This window comes from Scylla paramamosain, chromosome 31 (assembly GCF_035594125.1).
Source record: "Scylla paramamosain isolate STU-SP2022 chromosome 31, ASM3559412v1, whole genome shotgun sequence".
NCBI classification, from domain to species: Eukaryota; Metazoa; Arthropoda; class Malacostraca; order Decapoda; family Portunidae; genus Scylla; species Scylla paramamosain.
The window spans coordinates 14,583,746-14,601,499 of NC_087181.1; the positions used below are offsets into that span (position 1 = coordinate 14,583,746).

General features: G+C 43.8%; 1 protein-coding gene across 4 annotated transcripts in view; it reads right to left on the reverse strand.

The window, feature by feature from the left end:
- LOC135088688 (tetratricopeptide repeat protein 28-like) overlaps window positions 1-17,754 on the reverse strand; it is a 96,960-nt gene that overhangs the window by 54,082 nt on the left and 25,124 nt on the right. For 3 of the 4 annotated variants that reach the window (XM_063983629.1, XM_063983630.1, XM_063983631.1), the window contains one exon: window positions 9,252-9,506. In XM_063983629.1, the coding sequence (XP_063839699.1) occupies window positions 9,252-9,506 (255 nt within the window). Of the gene's footprint in view, window positions 1-3,928; window positions 5,085-9,251; window positions 9,507-17,754 lie in introns of those variants that run through there. The other variant, XR_010261078.1, reaches the window with a different exon arrangement.

Sequence of the window (17,754 nt, forward strand, 5' to 3'; positions counted from 1 at the left end):
TGAAGGAAGCGAACAGAAATAACATCAGATATAGCGAGGAGAGAGAGAGAGAGAGAGAGAGAGAGAGAGAGAGAGAGAGAGAGAGAGAGAGAGAGAGAGAGAGAGAGAGAGAGAGGATGAACGCAGAGATAGATGGATGGATTAACCGTGGGGGGGGAGGGAGAGGGAGGAACAGAACCCTTTGCTCCTTCATCAACAAGTGACCGCCAATTTGTACAGAGTAGCTGGTTTTTGTCCTGTTGTATAACGCTGTCTGAGCCGTCTCTCTCTCTCTCTCTCTCTCTCTCTCTCTCTCTCTCTCTCTCTCTCTCTCTCTCTCTCTCTCTCTCTCACAGCTTCCTATAATTTTCCTGCGTTCCTCCTCCTCCTCCTCCTTCTTCTCCTCCTTTCCACGCACCTTAAACTTCAGTCTCACTACCAAGCATCTGGTGTTTTGAGTCCTGTTCTCCACGAGTCATCTGTTCCTGCTCCTGGTTCTCCCTGTCCCTTGCTGCATATGTGACTTTCGTTCCCTGCCCCTCTCCCCTGCTCGTGTTTACCTGTTAGCCTTCCTTCAGCTGGAGTTGTGCTATTGAAAGGTGTGAATGCAAAGGTGTGTGTATTAGTTTGGTTGTTGTACTCTCTCTCTCTCTCTCTCTCTCTCTCTCTCTCTCTCTCTCTCTCTCTCTCTCTCTCTCTCTCTCTCTCTCTCTCTCTCTCTCTCTCTCTCTCTCTCTCTCTCTGGCCTTTTCTTTTTCCTGCAGACTTTTTTTTCTTGAAATTTGAAAGAGTAAAAGGAGAGAAAATATATAAAGATACAGAATGAGCGAAACGTGCTGAGAGAGAGAGAGAGAGAGAGAGAGAGAGAGAGAGAGAGAGAGAGAGAGAGAGAGAGAGAGAGAGAGAGACGGACGGACGGACAGACAGACAGAAGGAAAACCTCACTAGTTTCACAAAAGCAAACAGACACAAAGGAGAGAAGCTTGACAAAATTATCACCACTGAAAATCAAATATATTTCTTCCGGGGCTTACCAATGGCTCTTACACACACACACACACACACACACACACACACACACACACACACACACACACACACACACACTCGGAAAACATACGTTATAAATAGTGTGTTCAGTCCAGTCTGGAAGCTTCAAGAGAGAGAGAGAGAGAGAGAGAGAGAGAGAGAGAGAGAGAGAGAGAGAGAGAGAGAGAGAGAGACGAACATTTAATTAAAGTATAAAGTCTAAAAAGAAATGCATTAAAAGTTTCCTTGTATTTTTATCATGTTTATTTATATTTTACTTTTATGTATTCCTGAGATGAGATACGCATGAATTTTCCCTTTATTTGTTTATTTTTTTGTTTTTATTTGTTTATTTGTGTATTTATTTATTTATTTACTAATTTTTTTTCCGGTGTGGTCATCAGTATTGCATAAAATCCAAATTTCGTTTCAGGATTTTTGAAAACTAGGACAAACACCTTCACAGACTGACACACCCTTTCTCTTCTCACTCACCCCTCCACACCACCACCACCACCACCACCACCACCACCACCACCACACTCCCTAAGATCTTATCAACACCCTGACTGGAACTGGTTGCTGCGTTTGTGTAGAGACAAGAAGCGTTTTTGGCTGCGTTTCGTTCGTCGTGAGTGTGTGTGTGTGTGTGTGTGTGTGTGTGTGTGTGTGTGTGTGTGTGGATGGATGGCCGTGGATGGTCTTAATGTGGATGGATGTTTTGTAGTGGACGTCAAATGTTTTAGGCTCGATTAACCATATTCCTTTGGGTAGCGACGTGTTTTCCTGCTGGCCTGACGTTAGTGCAGGGCAGAGAGAGAGAGAGAGAGAGAGAGAGAGAGAGAGAGAGAGAGAGAGAGAGAGAGAGAGAGAGAGAGAGAGAGAGAGAGAGAGAGAGAGAGAGAGAGAGAGAGGGGAAGAAAAAAAAATAGCAAGTGTTGGTCTTCCTTACTAGTGATTAGTGGCTGGTGCTTTTATCTGTGGTCTTTTTTTCCCTTCAGATCTAATAGAATATAATGCAGATTGAGTGTAGTTTCTCTTGTGACGTATAGTAAATCAAGGACAGTGTCTCTTCTTTCAAAGGATCTCCGCCAGCTCCTCTCTCTCTCTTGCTCCTCCTCATCCCTCCCTCCTGCACTCGCTCCCTCCCGGCCTCCTCCTCCACGCCCGGGCTATCCTTCTTCCTAGTCTTTCCTTAGGTCCTCCCTGCTATTAGAATGGAAGCAAGATAAATTCTCTCGGTCTCAGAAAGCTGGAAGTCACTCGCTACCCTCGCGTTCCTGGGACTTGGTGACTTGTGGGGGCCGGGGCAGGGAGGACAGCTTAGCCTGCACTCCCCGCGGCCCACACAGCTCCTGACGGCGCCTCCTGCAGTGGACGTTCGTCTCCCTGGGGGCCCCAACCGTTATCTCTGAATGTGCTTAATGTTCTTGTGGTCGTCAGTGAGGATGGCGAGGTCCAATCTTTCTCTTAGTCCTTGATGTTCACTCACCTCTTAGTCTGAGCTACATATCCTTCGCCATCCTCCAGCCCCCAATCCTGTGTCTCCCCTCCCTCCCCTCTCCCTTCCCCCTCACAGCCAGTGTCCCCGCCCTTCTCCCTCCCACCTCTTTACTGTCTCTGTGTGGGTGTCACTCTATTCAAATAATCTTTATTGTGCTCGTGTGTTTTTGCGCGAGGAGGGAGCGACCGAGGGACTGTCCAGCGGGTTGTGTGTATTGGTATCAGTCAGGCGGACTTGTGTGCAGGCAAACCCGTGCTTGTTAGCCAATGATTGTTAGTTATCGGGTTGCTGGATGACTCTAAGGACGCCTCACCCACGCTGATGCACACTCAGGGTGAAATATGTTCCCCAGGGCGCCGTGGACCACGAGGGCGTTGATTACGGCCTGCTTGGGGCTAGATAAGGATCTCTTCCAGGCCTCTCTCTCTCTCTCTCTCTCTCTCTCTCTCTCTCTCTCTCTCTCTCTCTCTCTCTCTCTCTCTCTCTCTCTCTCGCGCTCTACGCCTTCCATGCAAATTTGTAATGTGACGGAAGCAAGGAGAGCGCGGCTGAATGCTGTCGTAAAGTTGTCTAACCGCGGAGGCAAGAATGCGTGCCGGTAGGTCGTGAACAAGATGTGTAGGATTGTCTCGGGCTGGGGTGGCGGCGGCGGTGGCGGTGGCGGAGCGGTGGCGGTGATGGTGGTGGTGGTGGTGGTGGTGGTGGTGGTGGTGGTGGTGGGGGGGGGGGGTGCACAAGCCGGTGTGGCAAGCGGCAAGGGAGGGGCGGGTCACGCTGCCAGGAACCAAGAGCTGTCGGGGTGTGACCTCACTAGACCCAGTTACTTCCCCACATTCCGCGCCGCTCATCACCCTCGTCTCTAATGACCTGCTGATGACGATGACGATAGTGATGAACCCTCCCTCATTATCATCACCAACAGCGGCGTCGTCACTATTATTATTATTATTATTATTATTATTATTATTATTATCATTATCATTATTATTATTATTATTTATAGTTGTAGTAATAGTAGTAGTACTAGTAGTAGTAGTAGTAGTAGTAGTAGTAGTAGTAGTAGTAGTGATTCGTAATGGACGTTGTTTAAGTGGGGGGAAGAATTTCTTAAATAAATTCAATGGTCATTTTCTCACTTCATCCCTCGTTGACTTTCTTCTCTGGTAAAGAGAAGGGAAGGAGGAGGAGGAGGAGGGGAGCGCGGTGTAGTATTAATAAAGCGAAAAAAGAGATTGGCGAACATATATTTGCAGTTTGGAAAGAATATGCAGTTTTGTGGAATCTTAAATGCGAATAAACTTGACGGACAGCGATGAAGAGGCAGCGGTAACCACGGGGTGTGTAAGTGAGGGTAGTTGAGGCGAAGGAAGGAGGTGTTTAATAGAATGAGAACAAGGATGAGTGACGTGGGTGAAATAATGGATGTGAGGAGAAGAGGAGAGTGACAGAAGGAGGGGTGGCCGGGCAGCGCGCCGCCAGCCAGCCACCATTTAACATTCTTGTTGATATTAAGGTGGTCGCGGCGACACCCTCATCGGCCGCCCTGCCCTCCCGCTGCTGTTGCTGCTGCCAGCGGGTGCTGCAGGCCCTCCGCTGCCCACCGCCGCCTCCAGAAGCTAGGCGAAGCAGCCCTGGATTGTATGGTGGGGTATTTTCAAGTGTTTTTTGTAGACACACTGTGCTCAGGTCTCGGTACGTTTTTCATCCGTCACAAGGGGCCTAAGCAACGGCCGCCGCCACGCCAAACCAGACCGTACTTGATGAAAGCTTAAGGGCAAAGGTTCGGGCTGGCGGGGCGGCGGGAGCGACCTTGGCCCCGGGCTGGCGGAGACTAACGCAATGCCCTATTGGCCAGAACCTCAATCAGCGCGCCCCAACATGGAGGGTTCCCAGAAGTCTTAGGCGATATCCATTTGCCTTTGTTTTTTTTCTCAAATTTTCAGGATGTGTAGGGCGAGGCGTGGTGCATGGGGCGGGACGGCGCGTGGCCCCGGTGCCGCCGTGCACACACCGCGGCGGCGTCCCGGGGCCGAGGAGATACAAAATAAAACAGTGTGTGGCGGGGCGCGGCGGGCGGCTCGCGGTCCTCTTCATCGACGTCCAGAAGTCGGACCTTATAACCCCTGTCAGCCCACCCTCGGCCTGGCCGCCCGTGCCCACAGCCCTGGCCAGCCCGCGCCCGTGTGCCTGCCCGCCCGCCCCTGCACGCCATGAGCCACGCCCAGAGTGATGGAAGGGCCGGGCAGCGGGGAGGCGGGGAAGTCTGTTGTAACAAGGCTAGGCACGGCGTCAAATATTTTCAGCCTTCCATGTGACGAAGCTGTCAATCAAGCCTCCCGCTGCTGCTGCTGCTGCTGCTGCCGCCACTGTTGTTGCTGCTGCTGCTGCTGCGCCGGCTTCTTGGTAACTTGTGCCCAACAGACGCTGCCTCTTGTTGGGCTTGTTGTGATTCTCTCGCTGCCTTGTGTGAGTGTTTACTGCTTTGTTCCACTGAATGTAATGGACGTGTTTGTTGTTACCGCTACGCCAGCCTCATTGTGCAGTCCTGGGGGGCGAGGGGGGTCGGGGGGCGCTGCTTGTGAGGAAGGAAGCACACAATGAGACACTGACGACCTGTATTACCGACCGGGAAAATATATATGATGTAGATAAGAAGGATTGTGCTATCAGCTGTGCAGGTCTCTCTCTCTCTCTCTCTCTCTCTCTCTCTCTCTCTCTCTCTCTCTCTCTCTCTCTCTCTCTCTCTCTCTCTCTCTCTCTCTCACACACACACACACACACACACACACACACACACACACACACACACACACACACACACACACACACACATTCCTTACCGGGCCGCCTGTTGGAAGAGTGACTGCCACCTTCACCTTCTCTCAATTCTTTCTTCATTTTTTCACACATTCTTCATCTTTTTATTCTCTCGCGTCTTTATTTCCTTGACTTCTATTTCTATTTCCTCCTACCTCTCCTTTTTTTTTTCTTTTTTTATCAACTAACATTTTTTTTATCTGCATTGAATGGGATCTCTCTCTCTCTCTCTCTCTCTCTCTCTCTCTCTCTCTCTCTCTCTCTCTCTCTCTCTCTCTCTCTCTCTCTTAATGGAATTTCATTAAGTTCCCTGTAATTTCTAAGTTTTGCGCCTGTTTGCTGGAAAGTTTGTTAGTCTTACGCTTTCACCTCTCAAGTGTGTGTGTGTGTGTGTGTGTGTGTGTGTGTGTGTGTGTGTGTGTGTGTGTGTGTTTTCTTTATTGCCTCTTCTTTTTCTCTTCTTGCAATTATACTCTCATTCTTCTCTTATGTATCATCTTCTTCCTCCTCCTCCTCCTCCTCCTCCTCCTCCTCCTCCTCCTCCTCCTCCTCCATGTATCCGCCTCTGTATACCCGGCCATTTATGCACACTCATCATCATCGTCACCACCACCACCACCACCACCACCACCACCACCACCACCACCATCATCGCCATTATCATTACTTGAATATTTCCTCCCACCTGAGTTTCATTACACGTAACTGTACCTGAGGGTCATTGTCACCTTAGTCGAGTGATTATCTTCTCCCATATGTCATGTTTGAGTTGTCTTTCCTCCTCCTCCTCCTCCTCCTCCTCCTCCTCCTCCTCCTCCTCCTACTACTACTACTACTACTACTACTACTACTACTACTACTACCACTTCTACTACTACTACTACTACTACTCCCACCGCCCTCACCTCGTAGGAATGTTGCGGTTTCAGAAGGCGAAGTGTTGCACGGAGGAAGACGAGGAGGAGCAGGAGGAGGAGGAGGAAGGAAGGAAAGGTGTGTGTGCATAAGGTATTAGGGTGAAAAATGAGTTTTGATTTTCGTGTTTGTGTGTTTTTCTTTCTTTTTCTCTCCTTTCTTTATTTCGTGTGCGTGTGTGTTCGTGTTTTCTTTGATCTATAGTTTAAGATTTTTTTTTTATGCATAGTTTTGTGGAGAATTTTCGTTTATATTTTTGACCTGTAGTTTAGTTTTTCTTGCTTCCGCCATTTCTTTCTTCAATTCCGGTTCTTTCCATCGCCCAAGAAAGTAGGCCAAGAACTACAAAGAATAGCAATTGAAAGAAAGTAGAAAGGATGATTAATTACCTCTTCTTCCTCCGTCCCTTCCCCCAAAAAAGATAAGTGACAGAGTGAGAGAGTGAATGAGTGAATGAGTGAGTGAGAAACGGTTCAAAATGCCTGGTTCAGTTTGGCTCAGCAGGCGTCTTGACACTCCTATCTTCGAATATTTGTGGTTTATCTTCGAATCAGACACGGATTTTACTAACGAAGGGTTCATCACAGTGTTTGCTGTCGCTGGTGCTCATTTGCTGTATAAGCGGTTTTAATTCTCAATACGAGCTGGTATGTCAAGTATTTCCGCTCCTGTTTGTCTTTTGAGGGTGTATGTGTTAGGGGTATCATCCTTCTCTCTCATTTCACCTTAGGTACCGAAAACTCTATTGGATTTTTCCCCTGATTTTCCCCTTTAATCTCCGTTCTTTCAATATGACTGGACTGTTTTGTCTCATATGAACTGTCAACTATAATTTGCTCAAGCTTAAATTCAATATACTTTGGTAGGAGGAGCAGTTTTGATTTTTCACGAAGGTAACCTTTACTTCAAACAAAATTTACTTTTTATAAAGGTACTACACCTGTATAACGTTGCTTTTACTTTTTTTTACAAGTGTATTACTGTTTTTAAGATAAGTTCATAAAGTATAATGTTCAGTGACCACTGCTGAACAGAAAATAAATTAAAAATCTGAGTGCTTTGAAGGAAAAATGTGTCAAAAAGAGAGTGGTTTGTGATCAAGGGGAAAAAAGAGCGTCGTTTGAGAATCAGGAAAGACGTGTCGAAAAGCGATGAAAGGATTACACGTCAGGAGTTCAAGAGTTCAGGTTGATTCCGCGAGATTCCTTTGGCTTTGTGGTCTGGTTTCTTCAGGTTCTGGTGGCGGGGCGGCATCAGCACCCCGTGGGAAGACCATTCGTGGCAGGGAAAGAAAACGGGGCAGGGTGAACGGATAGGCGCAGCGTGGAGGTCGCGTGTCCCAGGAGTTGAAAGACGAAGCTCACCATTCATTCAGTAATCCAGGATCCATAATTATTCAGTTCTTAGTTTTAATATTTCCAGTAGTAGTTTCAGTATTTTCATTAGTTCCAGCAGCAAGATAAAGGTTCATCACTCAGTCGACCTAACAGGAAAATCAGTTAATTCTTAGCGAAATCAGTCAGTTAATTAAACACTTCGGTCCTTTAATGAATACCCAACACGCTTCTTTGCTTCTAATTGCTCCTTGTTGTCTCCTGCTTCCATCACTCCACCGCTTTATCACTTCTTATTGTTTCCTTCTGCTTCTTTCATCATTCCTTCATCACATCATCTCCTTCCTTCATCACTACTCTTATTTGCCTATTTATGCTTCCCCCATCACTCCCACATAACTGTTTCCATTGGTCCCTATCGCTACCTCCTACCAACTCGTGCTTCATTCATCATTCCATCACTCCTTCACTCCTTTCCTCTGCCTCCTCCTTCCCTCATCACTTCAGCGTCTCTCAGGTCACGTTGCTTCCCCCCTTCGTGCTCCTCGACTCCTCATGACTCGGTGACGGCCTAACGACGCCAATTTCTCAGAGTGCTGCAGTTAATATTGCTTTCCTCCTCCTCCCGCTGACACCCAAGACCTCTTCTGCAGGTGCCGCGTCACGCACTCACCGCCCTCCCCGGATTTGAAGTGGCATGGTTGTGTAATAATAGACAAACAGAGTACCTGAGAGAGAGAGAGAGAGAGAGAGAGAGAGAGAGAGAGAGAGAGAGAGAGAGAGAGAGAGAGAGAGAGAGAGAGAGAGAGAGAGAGAGAGAGAGAGAGACTGGAAATACAACACGACAATCTCATCTTTTCATCAATTTTGGGTCTCCCGTTCTTTGTCACGGTCCTGTGTCTCTATATTATTGGTCTTGTCGCCTCTATTCCTCTCTTCCATCTTTTATTATAATTGCTTGTTTTTTTACAGTTCAACATTTCGCTCGTTTCACTCAGTAACCGTATTAACATTTCTTTGGTTTTCTAAGATGAGACGAACAGAAAACCATCACACAAAACCTTGCGGGAGAAACAGAAGCGGATAACTACCTTAGGGACTCCACCGGCAGAGCAGCACATTGGTCTTCATGATGGTACCGATAGTTTAATGAGAATTCTGCATCATCAGTGGGAGAAAAACAAGCGACGGCATTTTTAAACACCTCGAGGGTTTATATCAGTTAATTTTAATAGGAGCTAAAGTTATTGGGATTCTCAAAGGGAATGTTCGTGACTCTAGTGATAGTTTGGCAAGCGTTCTGCATCATCAATGAAAAAAAAAGTGACGGTGTTCCCTTCGGCGCTTTATATAGAATTTAACAAGCTGTAGCGAACGTTATCGGGATTTTCAAAGGGGTTTTCATGATTCTTGTGATGGTTTAACAAAAATTCTACATTATGAGGAAAAAAAAAAAAAGAGAACCTGACCAATCAAATACGTGTTCTTTGAAAATATCCCTCATTTTTTAGAATAAAGTGATTCAAAATACATCAACGAAAACGAAAAGATCAATCATGAGAACCCAGCCAACCAGATATACGTCCTTTGAAAACACCCGTCAGAGGAGACCAAGGAAGAACAAAGCGAATCAAAACACAGTCCCAGAAACACAAGGCGAATTTCACACTCACCTTTGGCCATTTGGGGTTGAGTTCACGTGCTTTGGTGGCATCCTGAAGAGCGTGGGCGAACTTAGCAAGCTTGATGTGGGCGGCGGAGCGGTTGGAGTAGAGGATGTGATTGTGTGGGTCGAGAGCGATGGCCTCGGTGTACAGGGCCACTGCAGTCTCGAAGTCCCCTGATTGGCACGCCGCGTTGCTCTGTCGGACTTTCTCGAGGAAGAGCGCCTTCGACCCGCCGCCCTCACCCTCTCCATCAACCTCCAACTGTAGGGAGGAAGAAAATTTGTGAGGGACGGTGGATGGGATTGAAATAACGAAGGAAGAGGACTTTAGGAAATGAAGAAGTCCATAAAATGGTGAGGAACTTTGAAAGGAGGTGAAATTAACGAATGAGGAATGTTGGAAGATGAATAAGAAGACAAAGAACATAGTGAGAGATGTTGCATGGGAGTGAAATAACGAAGGAGGACTTTGAAAGATGAATAATGGGACAAATATAGTGTGAATGACTTTGAAAGGAAGTGAAATAACGAATGAGAATGTTGGAAGATGAATAAGAAGACGAAGAATATAGTGGAGGAACATTTATGAGGGGCGTTGGAAGGAAGTGAAATAATGAATGAGGAGAACTTTGAGAGATGAATAAGAGAACGAAGGATATAGTGAAGGACGTTAGAAGAAAATGAAATAACGAATAAGGACGATGTTTGATGAATAAGAGGACAAATAATATAGTGAGGGACGTTGAAGAAAAGTGAAAGAACAAAGGAGGAGGATGTTAGGAGGTGAATAAGAAACAAAGAATACAGTGGGGGACGTTGAAAGGAAATGAAAGAACGAGGGATAGTATTAAAGGACAGATAAGGAGATAAAGGTCACAGTAAAGGTTTTTGAGGAGAAACAGGAGCGCCAGTTAAGCGAATAGTTTTTGTATCTTGTGACCAACTTCCGTAGCACAAACAGGAGACGGAAAAGATAAAGAAAATTATGGGTAGAGTGTAAGAGACAAGGAATAAAGTGAGGAATAAGGATACGCAAAAAAGAAAACAATGTGGAATGGTAAAGAAAACGTGGATGAAGATAAGACGAGAGTAAATAGGGATACCAAAGAAAGAGCAAGTGGAAAAAGAACAAATGCGTATACATAATAATAATAATAATAATAATAATAATAATAATAATAATAATAATAATAAGTAAGATGTAAAAATATAAAAAAAATTCAAGGTAAGCGAAACTTCAAAGGTGAAGAGAAGATGAAGGAAACAGGATAAAAGACTGACATTTGAGAGGCAGCGAGAAAAAGAAAAAAATATGGGGAAACACACCGAACAGAATATGTGTAGTCATGTTTGCAATCACACAGCGGAGGATGTTACAAAGGACAGGACACACCGCGCCTTGAAGGAAAGGGTAGCGTGAAGTGTTGGGTTAGGAGGAGGAGGAGGAGGAGGAGGATGAGGAAGAGGAAGAGGAGGAAAAGGAGAACCAAGGTGTGTATGAATTTTCTCAGAAGAACACAAATAAATCAGAAATATAAGTAAAAGTGTAAAGTAAATTGGTAGGTTGTGTCAGTTTCCCTTCCTACATGTTATCTCTTCTTGGAATTGTTTTTGTGTCGGAATGAATGATAAAAGTGATGGCGGTAATACAATGATGATAATGATAGTAATATGACGCGAGATTTATAAATATCATAAATACAGATTACTCATGACTCTTAAGACTTGGATTGCTAATAACATGAAATCTGGTAATTGAGTAAGTCTGTATAATATTTACGAAGCAAACATTAAAGTACAGTCGCTACCAGAAGTCTTGTAACCTGACGTTCTCCCTTCCACTGTACTTAGCGTGTTCCTTCAGCCCTGCGCCCTCTGATCTCCCGTAACCTTTCACTTCTCAGGTGCTATAAGGTAACAGGCAGCACATCGGAGGACTTAAGATTGAGAGGAAACTGTTAAATTAATGGAAAACAATAAGACACGTGAACAAAGTTTTGGGGTGTGACTGTGCAAGTATTTTAAAACGTCTGAACTGTTCTATCCCGCCTTTTACTCTGTCTTTTTAAAATCATATTGCAAACTTACACCATATTAATTTATTAAGTGAGAATTCATAAGAGTTACGATTTGTTTATTTATTTATTATGTTTCTACTTATTCTTTTATATCACTGTGACTAATTCCAAGTGGTGATTTCCTTTCGTTTTGTTTTATTTATAATGGATTTCAAACATCAGTAAATTTTTCCACATTTGTTGGACTGTTTAGTTTCACAACCTTTCATCTCATTATTTCATTAACTTTAATACTAAAAGAAAAGAAAAATAACTACAGTACAACAAACTAAAAATTTTGCAATCTACGAAAACAAAAAAATCAACAACAGTATTAAAAAAAGTGAAAAATTGTAATCTACAGCTACTTTTCCTTATTGGTGTGGTCAACAATATAGCAGGAAAACACACTCCATTTTCTTTCAGTAATTAGATGACACACTCAAATACTGTGAATAAATTTTAAGCTCGTTACAATTCTGCTAACATTTTATCACAACTTTGTCTCAATTTTGTTCTTGAGGTGGAAATCTGAAGCAAAACATGTCTCTTTGTTTAACTTCTGTCCTCTTTCTCTATCTTTCTTGTGTCCTCCATCAGTCCCTCCCTCTCCTCTCCCCCTCCCAAACCCTCGCGCCCACAAACACCCAGCCCTGCCTTCCACCCCTCAAATGGCTTCCCCCCTCTCCCCCTACTCCTCGACAACTGCCGCCTCAGATAATTTAAAGGCTCAGGCACCGAAAAGGAAATTCTTGTGACGAAACTCTTTAAAATTATGTCTGAGAAGGATGTGCTGGCCCGGTGAAGGATCTCTCTCTCTCTCTCTCTCTCTCTCTCTCTCTCTCTCTCTCTCTCTCTCTCTCTCTCTCTCTCTCTCTCTCTCTCTCTCTCATATTTCTTCTGTCTCATTTGTTTGTCATTTTCTTATCCTTTGTTTTTGGTTCTCTCTCTCTCTCTCTCTCTCTCTCTCTCTCTCTCTCTCTCTCTCTCTCTCTCTCTCTCTCTCTCTCTCTCTCTCTCTCTCTCTCTCTCTCTCTCATGTTTACCCTTCATCCTTCACTACCACTCGTCTTCTTCACTTACTCTCTCTCTCACCCCTTCATACCTTCATCCTGTCATTCTGTTCCCTCCCCTCCCTTCCCTCCCTTTCCTCCCTCCTTTCCCGCCCCTCCCGCTCCTCTCCTCGCCCCGCTGTGCCCTGGGCGGCGAGGTTGAGCGAGTGACCACAAACTCTACTGACAGCTCAAGACACATACCAGTTCTGAGGTCGCATACCTTCGTGCTGAAATTGTTCTGTGTTTTAAGCACTCGTGGATTTGTGGATGCGAGTGCTATGGTTGTGGTGGTGGTGGTGGTGGTGGTGGTGGTGGTGGTGGTGGTGGTGGTGGTGGTTTTTAGTCATGTGTTTTCTATCTCAATTTTTCTTCGTTTTTCTGTGGCTTCTGTTTGTCTTTAATTGGTTTTTACACGTGGTCTCTCTCTCTCTCTCTCTCTCTCTCTCTCTCTCTCTCTCTCTCTCTCTCTCTCTCTCTCTCTCTCTCTCTCTCTCTCTCTCTCTCTCTCTCCAACGCCATATTAGCACTTTTTCTTAGTTGTTTCGTTCCCAGCACATCTTTCCTTTCCTTCCTTCATTTAAGTATTTTCACTCTCACCCTGAATACGATGGAAGATTTTTATTTTTAAGAGATTGAAAACTTTCCTCAGACCTCCATGTTCTTTTCGTGCATTTTTTTCTCTTTTCTTTTGAACATTCCCTTCATCTGTTTTCCTTCTAAGATTTGTTTATCATTATTGAACATCTTTTGATATTTTTCTCATTTGCCTTTAATTCAGCTTTTCCTGTCTTCTTTTTTTATTCAAACTGCCATATTTGTATTCGTTCACTTTTTTCTTTTTTACCTTTTTGTTATTGCATTTAATATAACTTTTACCATCAATACAATCAACCCTTTTAAAAGCCTACTTACAAACAAAACCTTTTCACATCACCATCACTTACATCCTTATACTACATACACTACTTATACTACAACCATTGATTCATTCACAAAACATCACTCTTTAAACTCAACGATGACAATAACTCGCCCTTATCACAACACATGGTCATGGTAACTTGCCTGTTTACTGATAACAAATTCAGCCCTTTACTATTCACCATTACTGCTCCGCCTGCTGTCACTCGCGCCCATGATATACTGTACACTCGTGATAACTCCCAATCGTAACCACCGTTGATGATAACTGGCAATTAGGATAACTGGTGTACCGATAACTCCGCCCTTTGAATAACTCGTGTACCTGATAAATCTTAATGACCACGCGCCCGTCTCATCTGATTTTGCACGCCCATAATGATTTTGTACACTTGGAATAACTGGCAGTGAAAGGAAGGTACCTGATAACGGCTGGGGAGGCGGGAGAGAATAACTGCCTTGAGTATGCCATTAAATATCAGCTAACGGTACGTAATTGATAAACTGGAAGGGATAACTGTCTTAAGAATGCCATCTAATAACAACTAACGGTAAGTAATGAGTAAACTGAAGGGGATGACTACCTTAAGAACCCCCAACTAATGATAAACAATGGCATATCGAATACAGGATATAAAGAAGAGGATAGCTACCTTCAAGACAACAATTAGTAATTAATTATACTCACTTAATAACAAGTAACGATATATAACTAATGCAGGATAAACAAGAGTGGATAATAACCTTAAGAACGCCACCTAATAACCTAGTGATAATGACTACTTAATGATAATAACTAATAAAAGATAAACAGATGCGAATAACCAACTTAAATACACCATATAATAATTAGTAATGATGATAAATAGTACAGAATAAACAGAAGCGGATCTCTATCTTAAATACTCCGTATAACAATTAGTAATGGTAGTAACTAATACAGGATAAACAGAGGCGGATAACAATTTTAAGAATGCCAACTATTAACTAGTGACGATAACTACTACAGGATAAACCAGACAATTACCTAATAACTAACGACAATAACTAATGGAAACACAAACAGGAAGGGATAAGTACTTTAAGAACACCACTTAATAGATAACTCAGGATAAACACGAGAAGGTAACAATCTTAAAAGTAATGATTGGTGACTGACACCTAATGGCAACTTACACCTTGGGACACCTTTCATATACATGACTTATATTGAAGCTACCTGTATTCTGACACCTGTGGTAACTAATAACCCATAACAACCATGGAAACTCTAAGAATAAGTAACCAGGGTAACTTCACATCGAACACCTGTGACCTTAATTAATCACCATATCACCTGTAAGAAACATCTGCAGTACCTGATGATACGCCCATAGAGGCACCGTAACCTAAGTGTAACCTACCCGCATTCATAACTAAACTGTCACATTTAACCTTTCATTGCTACATATAAATTTCCCTAACTTTGTAGCTTTCTAGAGACACTTTTATTTCTACAGTCTCTTAAATAATGGAGCCTGGAAAACACAAACAGCCTATTCTCTATTCCTTCCCCCAGTTCCCTTACATCGTTCTAAGAGACATTGTTTCTTTCTACTGCAGTCTCTCCAAGTATGTCCCATTAGAAAACGCAAAATTAATCGCCTGTTCTCTATTCCTTTACCGCGTGACCGTGCAAATACCACTTACTCTACCCAGGATGCTAACAAGAAATGATTATAGAAGTGAAAATTAACCTGAAAAACTCCTTAACTCTTCCCCGCGTCACTCCTTCGTACCCAAGCTCCTGTAGAGTCCTCGGCGCGGCCCTGGAGGTGCTTGTGTCCTGCCTCGTTGGGTGGATGACTCTCCTGACGAAGCTCGAAGCGCAGGCGGCGGAAAAAAAGCGTGAATTGACTCGTCCCCCCTGCATCTTAATAAGTGACTGATCCTTAAGAGGCAAGCGGCGTCAGATGGTCCCTTAAACGATGTAATTTAATGGTTCTCCAACATTATGCCTGAGCGGAGATAACAAAGAGCGTCACTTGAAAGCAGCGTCCCTCTTTGAAAGGCTCAGGACGCGGGTTTAGTGATGCGTTGCCTTCCCCGCGTCCCCTCCCGGCCAAAGACTCGATTGGGCCTAAGACAATTCACAGCCGAGGAAAAATGGGGTTATTTGCACCGCCACCACTGAAGAGGGACCCGAAAAATGAAGGACAGTGGACTCGCGCGGGGAAATTTGATGCGGTAAATTTGCATATCCATCCCAGAATGTCGCGATCAGAGACACTCCCACACACACACACACACACACACACATACACACACACACACACACACACACACAACACACACACACACACACACACTCGCACAACACACCTTGGCACCATCTTTCCTCCCCGGTAATTCTAGACAGACGAGGGTGTTAAGTTGTGGATTTATTGAGGAAAAACCCACGCTGGGGGAGATCCCTTGACCACGGAACCCCTGCGTCGAGAGAGCATTAGAGGAAAGTGCCTAGGAAGAAGGAGATGCACGAGATACGTTTGATACCATTACATTAGCACCGCGCACGGCTTGGGACGCTCACAAAAATATTAAATTAGCCTTTCATTGCCATTTGACGCATCTCTCCCTTACTCACTCTGAGACATTTCTTCTTGTTCTACAGCCATCTCTAAATATTAAATTGGCTGTAAACTGCGAAATCTATTCATGTAGATTTTCTTGTAGACGCTTATCAGAAATCAATCCTTTCACTGCTGTTAGGTTTTTATAGCACCATTTTACTTCGAAAAAATGTATCTGTAGAAGGGATAATATATACGGTGAATAATGAATGAATAAATAAATAAATAAATAGATAAATAAATACAAAGTCAAAACCGCAGAAAATAAATAATGTGAGATTGAAGGAAAATGGGAAACAGAGGGAAAATCAGAGAAAATAAACGCAAGTATAAAATTGCTGAAAGATTATCAGAAAAAAAAAAACTAAAAAAACAGAGAGGAAAATAATAAGATTACAAACTAAACAGACAAAACAGTAAAGAAATGTCAAGCTTTATTGAACAAACCTCAAGCCAGAACCGAATTTAAAACAACCTGTAACTAATACTAACGATAGATAAATCACCTGCCTTGTTAATATTGTTACCTGACTTGATTGCGAGTTAATTTGAGTTAATTTGTGAAGGCAGGAGAGGGAATGATGACGACACAGGAGACGCAGGTAATGACTCATGGGAGAAGATGGAGGAGGAGGAGGAGGAAGAAGAAAAGGTGACAGGTAAGATAAAGGTTACAGGTGCTTTTATTTGCCTTTCTCGTAATTGTAACCGGTGCAGTGCTTTGAAAAGACGATCAGAAGGGAAATATAAAGAGTGTGATTGCCTACATAAGAAGACAAGGGAAGCTGCAAGAAGCCACCAGGCCTACACGTGGCAGACTAATTATCATATATCTAATTACTGAAGCCACTTACTGAAATGTATTACTTTTATTAGCTTCGTTTATCTCTCTCTCTCTCTCTCTCTCTCTCTCTCTCTCTCTCTCTCTCTCTCTCTCTCTCTCTCTCTCTCTCTCTCTCTCTCTCTCTCTCTCTCTCGTGTCTCTCATCCTCCGCATTTTTTTCTTTCCCATTTTTCCTTCTCCATATTCTCTTCTTCCTATCATTCTTCTCTCCAAAACGTATTATTTTTATCACCTTCTGTTTATCTCTCTCGTATTTCTCTTCTCCCATCCCCTTTTCCTCCTCCTCTCACTCTTTTTTCCTATCATCCCTCCCTCATTTATTCCCCCATGTGTCTTACTCTAGATTAGATTAGTGTAGTTTATCACCGGCAGCCTCATAAGGGCCAACAGGTCTATTGCTGCCCGGCCTTCCTCTTGGCGCTCCGTCTTTTCCTCCTCCTCCTCCTCCTCTTCCTCTTCGTCCTTCTCATCTAAATATTACTAGATGATAAATAAGAAAGACTGGTACAAACTTCCTCATTTTCTCACCACCTTAATAGTGTAAATTTTCAGGTTCACCCTCGCCTCGCCCTGCTGCTTCCTTGGTCGTTCATTAGATACAATATACTAGTTCATGTAGTTACCGCAAATTACCTCGTTAAGACCAATTCCCGTGTTACTATTTGTTTTTTTTTTTGTCCCCCCCCCCTCTCTCTCTCTCTCTCAGTATCCTCTCGTATTTTGTATTCTGTTCCTCCTCCTCCTTCTCCTCCTCGTCTTCCTCTTCTGCCGTACTTTTCTTCGATTCCCCCTCCTCCTCCTCCTCCTTCTCCTCCTCTTCAAGTTCTGCTTTCCTCCTTCCTTCCTCTCCTCTTCCTTCACTTTTTTTAATCCTCCTCCTCCTGCTCTTCCTCCTCCAACTCTTCTTCGTTTGCTTGTCTTCCTTTTCTCTCTTTTAAATCCTCCTCTTTCGTTTCCTCCTCCTAGATTTACTTTTCCCATTATTCTTCCTTCTCTTCCTTCTCGTCTTCCTTCAGCTCCT